The sequence below is a fragment of the Miscanthus floridulus genome, chromosome 10, assembly GCF_019320115.1.
Source record: "Miscanthus floridulus cultivar M001 chromosome 10, ASM1932011v1, whole genome shotgun sequence".
NCBI lineage: Eukaryota > Viridiplantae > Streptophyta > Magnoliopsida > Poales > Poaceae > Miscanthus > Miscanthus floridulus.
This window is the reverse complement of record NC_089589.1, coordinates 67059031-67072609: the sequence shown is the minus strand read 5'-3', so window position 1 is coordinate 67072609 and position 13579 is coordinate 67059031. Positions and strand designations below refer to the sequence as shown.

At 54.3% G+C, this 13579-nt stretch overlaps 1 protein-coding gene across 3 annotated transcripts in view; it reads right to left on the bottom strand.

The window, feature by feature from the left end:
• LOC136486701 (uncharacterized) overlaps positions 1-7052 on the bottom strand; it is a 33458-nt gene extending 26406 nt beyond the window's left edge. For 2 of the 3 annotated variants that reach the window (XM_066483659.1, XM_066483660.1), the window contains exon 1: positions 6629-7051. In XM_066483659.1, the coding sequence (XP_066339756.1) occupies positions 6629-6952 (324 nt within the window). In that variant the 5' untranslated portion in view covers positions 6953-7051. Of the gene's footprint in view, positions 1-6628 lie in introns of all 3 variants that reach the window. The other variant, XM_066483661.1, reaches the window with a different exon arrangement.
• Between the last annotated feature and the right edge of the window lie 6527 nt (positions 7053-13579).

Here is a 13579-nt window from a genome sequence, read left to right as displayed (position 1 = left end):
CATAATTTCACAATTTTAGTCCATGAGTGAATAAATGAAGCATGAAACGGGTAGTGCCCTTGTTAGTCGCTGATTTCTCACTCTTGGTAGTAGGAGAATTCTTACTCTCATCGAGAGAGGATGACCCTAGGAGTTGGGGCAATTTTCTTGTCTATTTCTCACACAAGCTCACACAAATGCCATACCAACCTGAGGGGTTGGGGTTACATATTTATAGGCTGCTAGCCAGCCAAGCATATGCCAAGATGCTAGTCTAAGATGTTAATATGCTGTCCTAGCTAAGATGCTGTCCTCTAGTCTAAGATGCTGTCCTCTAAGATGCTGTCCTCTAGTCTAAGATGCTGTCCTAAAAACAGAAAAACAGCCACAAGGACCATGTGAGCAACAACAGCCCCACAAAGACCAGCCACACATGACTTATCCATCATTCTCCCCCTAAGTCTTGTGCGTCGTCTTGTGGGAGAGTTGAACCATCCCGGTCCTGGAGCAGAGCTCAAGGAACTTGATCCTCCCAAGGGGCTTGGTGAGCAGGTCCGCAAGCTGGTCCTTGGTGTTGATGTAGTTCGCCTTGATGCTCCCTTCCTCCAAATAGCCTCGGATGAAGTGGTACCTCACCCGGATGTGCTTGCTGCGTTCGTGGAACACGGGGTTCTTTGCCAGGGCCAGAGCGGACTTGCTGTCCACCCTGAGCTCCACCGCTCTAGTGTCTCTGCCGAGGAGATCACCAAGCAGTCGAGCGAGCCAGAGCGCCTGAGTCGAAGCGGTGGAGGCCGCTATGTACTCGGCCTCGCAGCTGGACAGGGCCACCACCTGCTGCTTGACCGACTGCCAGCTAACGAGGCACTTGCCGAGGAAGAAGAGGATCCCGCTCGTGCTCTTGCTGGTGTCGATGTCGCCGGCATGGTCACTGTCGCTGTACCCGACGAAGTGTGCCGCCCTAGGACACCTCGGGTAGTAGAGGCCGTGGTCGAGAGTCCCCGCAACGTAGCGGATGATCCTCTTCACAGCCTGCTGGTGCTCCGTCGTCGGTCGCTGCATGAACCGACTAACGTAGCCGACGGAGAATGCCAAGTCCGGCCGTGTGTGGGCGAGGTAGCGAAGGCTCCCCACAAGGCGTCGGTACTGTGTAGCGTCCACCTCCTCCGTCGTGCTGTCGCGGCTCAGCTTCAGCCTCTCCATCGGAGTGAGAGCTGGGTTGCAGTCGGTGAGCCCAGCTAGCTCAACGACGCGCTTGGCGTAGGCGGTCTGTCGAAGCATGATCCCGGAGTCATCCTGGTGCACCTCGATTCCCAGGTAGAAGGAGAGAGACCCCAGGTCACTCATCTGGAAGGTGGCCTTCATCTCTTCCTTGAATGCCGCCACCTCCGCATCCTTGGTGCCGGTGATCACCAAGTCGTCGACGTAGACACCCACCATCAGGGCATTTCCTCCATTGCCCCGTCAGTAGATGGCCGCCTCGTGCGGGCTTTGCTCGAAGCCCATCCCCTTTAGCGTGGAATCCAACTTGGCATTCCACGCCCTCGGTGCCTGCCGCAAGCCATAGAGGGCCTTGCGCAGGCGGAGCACCTTGCCCTCCTTGCCGGGGATCGCAAATCCCGGCGGCTGGTGCACGTAGACCTCCTCCTTCAAGTCGCCGTTAAGGAACGCCGACTTGACGTCCATGTGGTGAACACGCCAGCCCTCCTGGGCAGCTAGCGCAAGGAGGAGTCGCACGGACTCCATCCGTGCCACGGGAGCAAAAGCGTCGTCGAAGTCGACCCCCTCCTGCTGCATGAAACCTCGTGCCACCAAGCGAGCCTTGTGCTTGACGATGGCGTCGGCTTCATCCCTCTTCAACTTGTACACCCACTTAAGGGTGATCGCGCGGTGACCATGAGGAAGGTCAGCAAGCTCCCAGGTGCGGTTCTTCTCAACCGCATCCATCTCCAACTGCATCGCGGCGCGCCATACCGCGTGTCTCTCGGCCTCTGCAAACGACCGAGGCTCGCCGTCGTCACACGCAAGGTGCAACTGCGCCTCCAGGTCGTGAGGCACCGGTCCCGGCACCGGCTGGTCGCCGAGAAGGTTCTCCACCGTACGGTACCGCAACGGCTCACCGTCGTGGTACGCGTCGACGCGCTCCTCGTCGTGAGAGAGCGGAGTAGCGAGCTCAACCGGGTCGTGCTCGACACGAGCTGGTGGTGGAGTAGACGTGCCCGGAGTGGTGCCTGTCGATGCTGGAGTGCGTGGCGTTGCCGGCTGTGGTGGAGCCGGCGAAGAGCTCATCGCAGCCGAGGTCCTGGCTGGAGAGCGTGGTGCTGTCGGAGTAGCAGGTGTCGGGGTCGATGGAGGCTCGGAGACTGGGGTAGACGCGCTCGTCGAAGAAGAACTGCCTACTCCCCCAGCTCCCTCGAAGTGGACGTACTCGATAGTGAAGTCGTCGTACGTCGGAGCCGAGCCGTCGTCCACTGCCTTGTCCCACGCCCATCCTCGCCCTTCGTCGAACACAACGTCGCGCGCCATGCGCACACGCTGTGTCTTCGGGTCGAGGATGCGGTAGGCCTTCGAGCCCTCCGCGTAGCCGATGAACACTCCCGGAGTGCTCCTGTCGTCGAGCTTGCTGATGTGGCCAAGCTCCTTGGCGAATGCGAGGCAGCCGAAGACCCGCAAGTGGGAGACCGCCGGCTTGCGCCCATGCCAAGCCTCGTACGGCGTCCTGCCGTCGAGCGCCTTGGTAGGCGAGCGGTTGAGGATGTAGACGGCCGTCACCACCGCCCCTCCCCAGAAGATAGCCGGCATCCCCCTCTGCTTGAGGAGGGCCCGAGCCGTCCCCACAACCGTCTGGTTGCGCCGCTCGACGACGCCGTTCTGCTGCGGGCTGTACGGCGCGGAGTAGTGGCGCTGAATGCCGTCGTCAGCGCAGTACGACGCGAATTCAGCCGCCATGAATTCGCCGCCGTTGTCGGTGCGCAGCATGCGCAGCTTGCGGCCGCACTCCGCCTCCGCAGCAGCCTGCGCGCGCCTGATGGCGTCCGCAGCCTCTCTCTTGCTGCCGAGGACCATCACCCACATGTAGCGGGAGAGGTCGTCGACGAGCAGCAGGAAGTAGCGTCGTCCTCCCGGTGTGGCCGGTGTCACCGGGCCACACAAGTCCCCGTGCACAAGCTCGAGCCTCTCCTTGGCTCGAAAGCTCGCCCGCTGGGGAAAGGGGAGTCGTCTCTGCTTCGTCAACACGCAGACGTCGTAGAGCTGCTCCACATGGTCAAGGCACGGCAGGCCTCGCACCATCTCCGTGGCACTGAGTCGCTTCAGGGCCTCAAAGTGAAGGTGCCCGAAACGCTCGTGCCACTGCCACGCCTCGTCGTCCCGACAAGCAGCGAGATAGAGGGGTTGTGCCACCTGCACGTTAAGAACGTAGAGTCGATTTGCGCTTCTGGATACCTTGGCAAGAAGGCAACGACGACGATCCCAAATCCTCATGACTCCGTCCTCAATCACCACGCGCGAACCGTTCTCATCCAGCTGTCCCAAGCTGATGATGGAGTTCCTCAACGCGGGGATGTAGTAGACTCCGGTGAGCAGCCTGTGCTCACCAGACCGGTGGTGAAGATGACGGAGCCGACGCCCTTGATCTCCACGCCGGAGGCATCCCCAAACTTGACGGAGCCTCGAACACTAGAGTCAAGCTCGGTGAAGAACTCCCGTCGACCGGTCATGTGATGGGTGGCGCCGGTGTCGAGGCACCACCCGTCAGTCTTGTCGTTGCCGGAGCTGTCGCCGAGGAGGGCGTGTGCTTTTGGCTCGTCGAGGTGGAGGAGAGCCGCTGCGGCCGGTGCCGCTGGAGGTAGCTCGATGTTGGCATGTGCCATGAACAGAGCCGGCTCCTCCTCCGCCTGTGCGACGTGGGCCTGGCCGCGTCGTGGCTGTCGACAGTCCTTGGCCCAATGGCCAAGCTGGCCGCAGTTGCGGCAGGTGTCGTCTCGTGCCGGCTTGTGCCTGCCGGCGGCGCCGCCCTGGGCGCCTCCGCGGGCATCACCCTCGGCACGTCCTCGCACCCCGGCCTGGGCGTCTCTGCGCGCCTTGCGCGGCTTGCCACGCTTGCGGCCGCCTGTCGCGGAAGAAGGCTCCCCCTTCCTCCGGTCACCCTGGCTGGCAAGCCACTGCTCCCGAGTGAGAAGGAGCTTCCCGCCAGTGGTGATGGGCCCCGAGAGGGACTGTGGCTCATCACTGTCGACGACCTTGAGGCGACCTATCGCCTCCTCGATCGACATCGTGGAGAGATCCAGCAGCGACTCGATCGAGCGAGCCATCTGCTTGTACTTCTCGGGGACGCAGCGGAAGAGCTTTTCGACAGCTCTCTCCTCACCGTAGGTGTCGTCGCCGAACTGCACCATCTTCTGCAACAGTGTTGAGACGGAGAGCAAAGTCATCAACGTCCTCACCTGGCTTGAAGGCCAGGTTCTCCCACTCCTTGCGAAGTGCCTGCAGCGTGGACTTGCGGGCGCGGTCGCTGCCGATGTGTGCCGCAGCGATGGCGTCCCAAGCCTCCTTGGCAGTCCGCTTGCTGGTAAGCGAGAACTGCATCTCGGGCGGGACTGCAGCGATGAGAGCATCCAGCGCCCGTCGATCTAGGTCGTAGTCGACGTCGCCATACCGGACTGCCTCCCACATGTGCCGCACCTGGAGCTTTACCCTCATCACCGCAGCCCACTCGACGTAGTTGGTCTTGGTGAGGGTAGGCCACCCACCGCCGGGACCGACGTCCCTGACAACAGCCTGGAGCCCGTGGTAACCACGGTACCGATTCGGGGAGAGAGAGCCACGCTGCCTGTGAAGGCCGCGCTCTCCATCGACCCGTCCGCCACCGTTGCCGTGCGCGCCTCCTCCCGGAGCGCCACCGCCGTGCGCGCCTCCTCCAGGAGCGCCACCGGCGCGTCCGCGCCTGTCTGGGCTGCCGCTGCGCTCGTGGGCGTGCGCGGCTGCCCCAGGAGCGCCACCGCCGTGCGCGCCTCCTCCAGGAGCGCCGCCAGCGCGTCCGCACCTGTCTGGGCTGCCGCCACGCTCGTGGACGTGCGCGGCTGCCCACTGCGCCGCCCGCGCTCGTGCTGCCTCCCTCTCTAGCAGCTCGAGGTCTGCGTCGGCGGTGTCGTCAGCGGAAATGGAGCTGCCGATGCTGCCGCGCAGAGCCTCGACCTCCGCCGCCGCCGCTTCCGCCTCCGCTCTGGCTGCTGCCAGCTCCGCCGCTGCCAACCTCGACTTCCTTGCCGCCACCGCAGCGGTCTCTGCCGCCGCTCGCTCGCGTTCCTCTGCTGCGGCAAGTTCGGCCTCCTGCCGACGCCGCGTGCTCGAGGCGACCGAGCGCTGAGACTGCCCTGCGGACATGACGCGCTACCGGGGGGCTGCTGCGTGGGGAGAGGGCTGCTTCAGACGAGCTGGGAGAGGAGTGAACAGGAGCGGCCGGAGCTGCTGCTACTCTCAGCTGGGGCTGTTGCGAGGCTGGGCAAGGGGATGAGCAGGAGATGCTCAGGCTACAGGATACTACGGCTCCGATACCACTTGTTAGTCGCTGAATTCTCACTCTTGATAGTAGGAGAATTCTTACTCTCATCGAGAGAGGATGACACTAGGAGTTGGGGCAACTTTCTTGTCTATTTCTCACACAAGCTCACACAAATGTCATACCAACCTGAGGAGTTGGGGTTACATATTTATAGGCTGCTAGCCAGCCAAGCATATGCCAAGATGCTAGTCTAAGATGCTAATATGCTGTCCTAGCTAAGATGCTGTCCTCTAGTCTAAGATGCTGTCCTCTAAGATGCTGTCCTCTAGTCTAAGATGCTGTCCTAAAAACAGAAAAACAGCCACAGGGACCATGTGAGCAACAACAGCCCCACAAAGACCAGCCACACATGACTTATCCATCAGCCCTAACCAGCAGCCCTGCACTAACACTTAATAACCGGTGCTGTCATACACATACAGTTTAAATGGTTGTTTATATTATAACACACCAAGCCCAAAATGTCAGTCTTGGTCTTTTTTTCCTTACCCACAGAACTACAGAAGTACTCCAGTACCGGGAAAGGTCTAACTAACAGTGTGTTTGGTTTGCAGATTTGGCTCATGCGGCATGAGTTGAATCAGAATGGGTCGGTCCGGTGTTTTTTGCAGAATGAACTCATCCTGCGGAATCACTATCACAGGAGTACTACACGGTGCCAGACGCCATGAACCCATGACGCAAACCAAACAGCTCAAGGAGGTTCGGTTTCTAGATCAGATAATTCTAGATGGAGACATTCCACTGACCAAACACGCTGTAAGCCGCCGAGAGTGCTGCTAGGAAACAACATTCAGTTATAATTCAGTAGGGGACATACACCATCATAAGATCCGATTCTCGATTCACACTTCTCATAACAATCCAAAGCAAATGATTCACTACATCTCCCGGCCAAACAGCTCGACCAAGCTAACAGGAACAGAACATCTACGAATAATGTTACGGCGGCCGAAATCACGATCCAGAACTAGCTAAGACCTAAGAGCTAGCCATCCCAGATCCATTGACCAGAGCGTAACCAGGCCAACCAAATAGGCGAACCAACCAAACAATCGAGATAGCAACCAAAGAGAGACTGGGACCCACCTGCGTACCATGGGCGAAGGTCTTGAGGCGGGCCGAGAAGGTTCCAGCTGGGACGAAGCCCTTGCCGCCGCCAAGGTCGTGCTCGAGCGTGAACTGCACTGCGTTGGACTCGCCTGCCCCGGGCAACGGCGCGTCCGCGGATCTGCGGCGGGAGGAGGAGACCGCCGGGGCCGCCGGCGGGGAGGGAGCGGAGGGGCGGGCGCCGACGCCCTCGAACTCGTCGTCGTCGTTGAGGAGGAGCTCGTCGGACTGGAAGGCGGCGGCGGCAAGGGAGAGGGAGAGGAGAGCGGCGAGGGCGAGTAGAGCGCGGCGCGGCGGCGCCATCGCGAGAAGGCGGAGGAAAAGGCTTGGATTGGACTCGGGGGAGAGATCGGACAAATCGGTCGAGGCCCAACTGTGTTCGATTTGTCCTTCTCGGGCACGTGTAGCGCGTTTGTACAACCCGCCTGCGTGTTACTTGTTTTACAAGAAGAACCCTGTGAACGCGGAGACGAGCTCACCCCGTAGTTTCAGGAGACGACGAGTGTGGCTCGTGGTTCAAGAAGGCCTCGTCTCTCTAGAGTCGCATTGTACGGGGAGTCGACGAGCGCGCGAAGGAAGTTGAGGGCGTGCGGGAGATGATTTTGCGCGCCAAATCCACAGCGGCGGCATGACGGAAGGGCAAGGTCCGCAGCGGGCGGCCCTCTTCCCCAACAGCGGCGCAACATCGGCTCCGCCCCACCAAGAGAGGTGCACCGGCGAGGTCCGCCCCGCCCGCAGCGCGCTGCTCGGGCGAGCTCTCCCGGCTGCCGCGAGTTTTGGAGGTGTGCGACACATGTTCTGTTGATCTGAAATTTTAGAGTGTCAACTGCTAGACCGTTCTCCTTCAGATCTACAGTTGAGTTAGCTGTGGCATTGGGTTGGGAGTCTATCGAGCTGTTGTTGTGAAGTCTTGCAGTTCATTTGTTGGGTTCAAAAGAGTACTCCCTCTGTCCCGCAATGAATGACGTCGGGGAGTAGCATTTGAATGTCTCCGTTCACACCGTGTGCCATGTATCTGGATCTCCCTCTGTCCACATTCATGCAATCACCGATGTACCTGCTGAGAAGCTCGGACGTCAATCTTTCTGGGACAGAGGGAGTATGCAACTAAACTTTTATTTTTGTACCTGCAGTTCTCTGAAACTCTGCTTTTGTGCTGCTTGTTTGCTCTGCTCTCGCTGTTCTTCTACAGAGAATCGTCTAGCAACTACAGTCTTAATTCGGTGACGGCAGCATGTAATTCATATATTGATATTAGCAGCATGCTTTTTGTCTATGAGCCCTGTTGTCTTTCAGGTTCTATAGCTGCCTTGATGTGCCTTGTTTATTTGATCAGGTTGTGCTAATTGCCTTGATGAATATATAGCTGCCTTGTTTATTTGATCAGGTTGAGCTAATTGCCTTGATGAATATATAGCTGCCTTGTTTATTTCATCAGGTTTAGCTAATTGATTGCGGCAGCTTGCATGGACCTTATTCTGTTTAAATTCTGAAAATCATGGGTCCAGGTTCAGGAAAAGTATGTTTTTTTCTAAAGTTCTGACTTCAGTTAGTGCACAATGCGGTCATCAGGATGCTGCCTGTAAATATTCCTAAATAACGTACAATGAGCAATTGAAGAACTAGTATGAGCGTTTTTTTTTCTAGCGTGAGTTAAATATTGCTCTACGTGATTAGCTAGCCACAAAATGGTATATAGGAATGGTACATGTTCGCTTATGCTGAAATTTAGCTAATGCTGATGCTTATGCTGAAATGTTGTGAGAGAAAACACTGTTTCATGGCTGAAAAGTAGCTCAAGTGAACAGGGCGCATACTTATACTTAGAATCCATCGAGGAGAATAAGCGAAACTGAATCCAAAAAAGCAGAAATCTATTTTTTGAAAAAGATTCGAAAAAAGAAAGTAAGTAGAATTAGATTCAAGATAAAAGAAAAAAAGGTTTTAGTAATTAGTAAAAAAATGTGGATGAATACTTGCTCTTTTCTCAATTTTAGATCGGATTTTTTGGCGGCATGGCCAAGTGGTGATCATAGATACATGGAAGCATTAAACAACTCGCATACAGTCAAGTAGATAGCTCATTGTACCATGTGTCTGTTTAGCTGTCTGTGTGTCGGATTCCAAGAACTCGCAGACACCCTCTGTCTGTGGGTTGTACATGCCCTTAGACGGTTTTGAAAACAGTTTCAATTAACGTAATGCCACATCAACCATCTTATATAGTGCCACATCACATGCAAGAAAGGTAAACTAAATATATTCACCATAGTTCAGAAAATTTTATTCAAAAACATTCAAATGTTTTTTAAAAACATGCATTTAAAATATTAAAATCTTATTTAACTTTTGAAAATTCACAGATAATTTTTTTAATTCATTTTTTCTAAAATCATACTCTATTTGTTTCTTTCTTAGAATTATTTTTATTTTATATGTTCTTCTAAAATCTAAAAGTAGGCTAAATATGAAATAGAAGATGCAGGCTAAGACAAATTCTTGCAGACTGTCGACGAAATATGATCGGTAGTTTACCTAGGGGTATGCCCAAGGTAGTAGATTATGGGCAGACAGATGCGCAAGCTACAAACAAGATGGTGACACAAGACAGACACGAGGTTTTATCCAGGTTCGGCTGCCATGAAGACGTAATACATATGTCATGCGTCTGATTGTATTATTGTATGTCAATGAGATGTTTTTTGAGAGGGGTCCCCGGCCCGCCTTATATAGTCTGGGGCAGGGTTACAGATCTGGAAACTAATCCTAACCAGTTACAATTGTCATAAGTGGCCGGATAAGGATTCCTATTCTAACCGACCAGGATCTTGCTTGATCTTCAAGTCTGCCTTGATTCCTTGCGCGGGACTCCGAGCAAATTGGCCGGGCCGCGCGTCGTCTTCTAGTGGGCCAGACCCCCTAGTCCGGGCTGGCCCAAGCCTAGCCGTAAGGGTACAGGGGTTAATACCCCTACAGCTAGTCCCCGAGCACCATGTATTATGTTGCGACACGCCGTTCGATCTTCTTCGGCTAATGCGATCTGTCTTCATGTTATCTCTAACTGGTTGAAACATTGACCAAGCAAATATGCCAGTATTCTTATCAGCACAGAGAGCAGTAGACCACGATTATAGCCGAAGATTCTAGTTGTCCGAAGAATGCATGGTGCTCTAAAGAAAAAATAAAAAGATTTCTTTCCTGATCAAGTGTGCACACTTGTATTTCTGGAAAGAAATGTAAGTGACCCTTGTACAATAGTAGTTATGGCCAACAATCAGAGCGTAGGGGTCGATAAAATAAGCACATTCACCGCAAAGTGAAGTGTGCCCACTTAGTCCCCGAGCCTAGTAGTAGGTGACGCAGGCACGTGGTGCCAGGGTCTAAAAAGAATTCCCAATTAAGTTGAGAATCCAATCGTCGTACAAGCGATACGAGATGCACCGGTAGGTGCATCGTACCGATGTAGTTCCCGAGCTTGCTGGAAGGCGAAGTATCAGCCTTGTAGCAAGGTCTAAGTGAGAAAAAATAAATGTCTCTCAACTGTATGTGAGTACGAATCACATGTAGCCGAGGAGAGCGGTCTCTAAGCAATGGTCGGAGAGTGGTCGGGGCAGTCCCCGAGCACAAGAGTGGTCGAAACAGTCCCCGAGCACGATGGTGGTCTGGACAGTTCCCGAGCACGATGGTGGTCTGGACAGTTCCCGAGCACAAGGATAGTCGCGACAGTCCCCGAGCACGAGGGTGGTCGGGACAATCCCTAAGCACAAAAAGTGTGGCAAAAAATCATATGTCACTTGTACTATTATTTTATGTATTTATCTATTTACTTGTTCCGTCAAGTCCAATCTCAACACGTCTGGTCAAAAAAGTAGACGGGTATAGCACGTTATACTGTCTTTTTGTCTTGTCAAGCAAACAGTTGCGTGGCACCTGTCAGTAGGTACGTCAGCGTGGGCCCTCCAACACTGGCAACGAAGAGGCGCATATACTGGCATAGATCTCGAGGCTAAGTAATGCTGTAAACGTGAAAGCAACCGTCTACGGCGCGTGCGCACGTCCCCCAAGAATCCCTAGCAGACGAAACGGCATAACTCTTGGGTTAAATACGGTATATGATAGGTCAGTTACTATTTACTAAACCCCATTGCCATTCGCAACCGCATCTTTCTTCTTCCTCTCGCCAACCCTAATACATCCAAAATCGCCACCAATGAATCCGCCGCCATTTCCCCGTTCACCAGCAAGGCTGGAGTCATGGCGAAAAGTGATGCGCAGAAGAAAGTAGGAGTCATAGCGAAGGAGTGGTGGAAATCGAAAAGCAACGAGCAGACCATTGAAGACCTCGTCACCATGGGGGTACTCCACAACAAGGAGCTCGCAGGATGGCGTGCGCCGGAGGGCGAGGGGTACCCCGATCCACAACCAGGTGAGATCGTGGTGTTCGAGGATTTCTTTAAACGGGGATTTGGGGTTCCGGTACATCCGTTTCTTCAGGGGCTATGTCTTTACTACGAGATTGGGATTTGCAATCTGCATCCCAACTCGATCCTCCTTGTCACCACTTTTATACATCTCTGCGAAGCATATGGCGGCTTCCAGCCCCATTTCGATTTTTTTCCGCCATCTAATCTATCTACGGAAGAAAGGAAGCGGTGGTTCAAAGATAGCCGGGGGTGTGTACCTCAACCTCCGTGACGGCATGAAAGCCCACTACCTGCACTGCCCATGGAACACGTCGCTCGACGACTGGTACAAGAAATGGTTCTACATCCACGAAGAGCCGAACATAATCATGCTGTGCAACGTGGGCTACATTCCGAAGAAGAGGACAAGCTGGTCAGAGAAGCCCGAGCACCTGGAACAGATTCCAGAAATATTTGGAATGATCCCGTGGAAAAAACTAGATGGTCTGAGCGTGGTCGGGAGCTTCATCAGCCGACGGATCTAGCCCTGCCAGAGGAGGGTACATCCTGGCTATGAGTATCAAGGGAGCACGGACCCGACGAGGACGAGGCAAGGGGCGCTTGACAAAATCGAAGTCAAAGCCAGAATTGGCGAGCTATTTAACTTAGCCGATCCAAATTTTGCCAGATTGAGCGACATCGAGCACGCTTTCAAGCTTGCCTGACCTCCCCCAAAGGTAACTCGTCTTGCCTTGTACCCGTAGTCTTATATTATGGTAGGATAAGTGGAAACTTACTGTGTTCACTCCCTTTTGTTACCCAGGTTAATGGTCGGGATAGAGCGACAGTGTTTGTGTCGCCACCCCCTAGAGTAGAGTGGCCACAAGGAGCTGATCCCACCACCCAGACCAGCGTCGAGATCGAGGACGAGGACATCGACTGGGCGGTGCTCGGAGCGGGAGAGGAGGCAGAGGCCAAAGCCGCTGGTAAATGGCCGGCTACCCCCAAACAGTCGAAGAAGAGATTAGTAACCACCCTGCTCACCGGGGGGGCGCTAAATATCAATGAGCCCGAGGGGGACCTAGAGGAGAACCCGGCCGGCAAGCGTCGGCAGGCGATTTTTGCCTAGCCGGACGATGGCACAGAGGAGGGAGAAGATGCAGACGCCAGCATGTGCGATTTGCAGTTATAAAAATCAATGTAAAGAAGCATCTGGAGGTCGTGATGAAAGACCGTGACGGCTGGAAGGCACAATGCCAAGAGATCACCAAGGACCGTGACACCTGGAGAAGCCGGTGCCAGGAGGTGGCAAAGGGCATTTTGCCGGTCCTTAACCTCATCGATCCGACGCTAGCAGAAGATGTGCCAAGGACGTCACAGCTAGGATTGATCGAGAGATGCCAAAGGGCATGGGGATGGTTCTTGGAGTTCATGAAGGAGGCGGGAGAGTACGCAGGCACACATGTGCTAAGCATGGTACGTGCTCACTACCCCTTGATCGATCTCAAGCGCCTGGAGGCTAGATACCCGAAGGAGATAGATCCAGACAAGGCTGAGGAGCTACGGATGACCCAGCTGGACTTGTCGGCGAAAATAATTGGTGATATTAACCTATGTGGAGGTGCGACACCACCCGTACAAGGAACGCTGTCAACAAGTCAGCTAGGAGCGCTGTCATTTTCAAGCCAACCGGCGAAGCCTGCGGTCTCGACCAGCCAGACATCGGCAGGGCCATCTTCTTCAGCTCGATCAATGCTAGAGTCCCCGAGACCCTTGCACGATGTCAGGCCCAGCGAGCAGTAGGTGCCGCGTGCCCCAACCAGCCAATAGTATAGGCTATAGCTGTAGAAGAAGATGTAGTTGTGTTATTGTAAACTTGGACCTTTTCAGGCAAGCTTGTAATAACGTAACTGTATATCAACATAAGCTTGTTTGTTTTGTAGAAAACGTGTTTAAGCTCGGGTATTATGTTGATGTAACTAAGCTAGAACATGTTGGCATTCTGTTTAGTTGTACCAGTTTAGTCGACACATCATTCTGAAAGGTTTGTATGGCCCTGGTTTGTCTTGTGGTCAGAGTGTAAGGTGTGTAGCTTGTGCACACATAGAAACACACAAGTCAAACCAGAGAGCACCTACCGATCATCCGTAGCGTAGAGAGCGGATCCCATGCACGTGTTAGGAGGAACCAGAGACAGGGCCTGCTCTGAGAACCCAAGAAGGAATGGTGGTCGGTTTTAACTGGTTGAGTTAGAATAACAATAGACTTCGAAGTGACACATTAGAGTGGTCAGAGAAATCATAATAGCTTTATTGAAATAAAACAAAAGTACAAGAGGGGTACATATCTTAGTAGTTAAGCATAGAAATGCCTAAGCTTGTCGATGTGCCAGGAATTGGGTACGTCTGTTCCATCTAGGCGAGCTAACCTGTAAGATGTAGGGCGTGTAACCTCCTTGATCATGAAGGGCCCTTCCCATGGGGTTGCGAGTTTGTGGACACCAGCCTGATTCATCTTCCACTTCAGG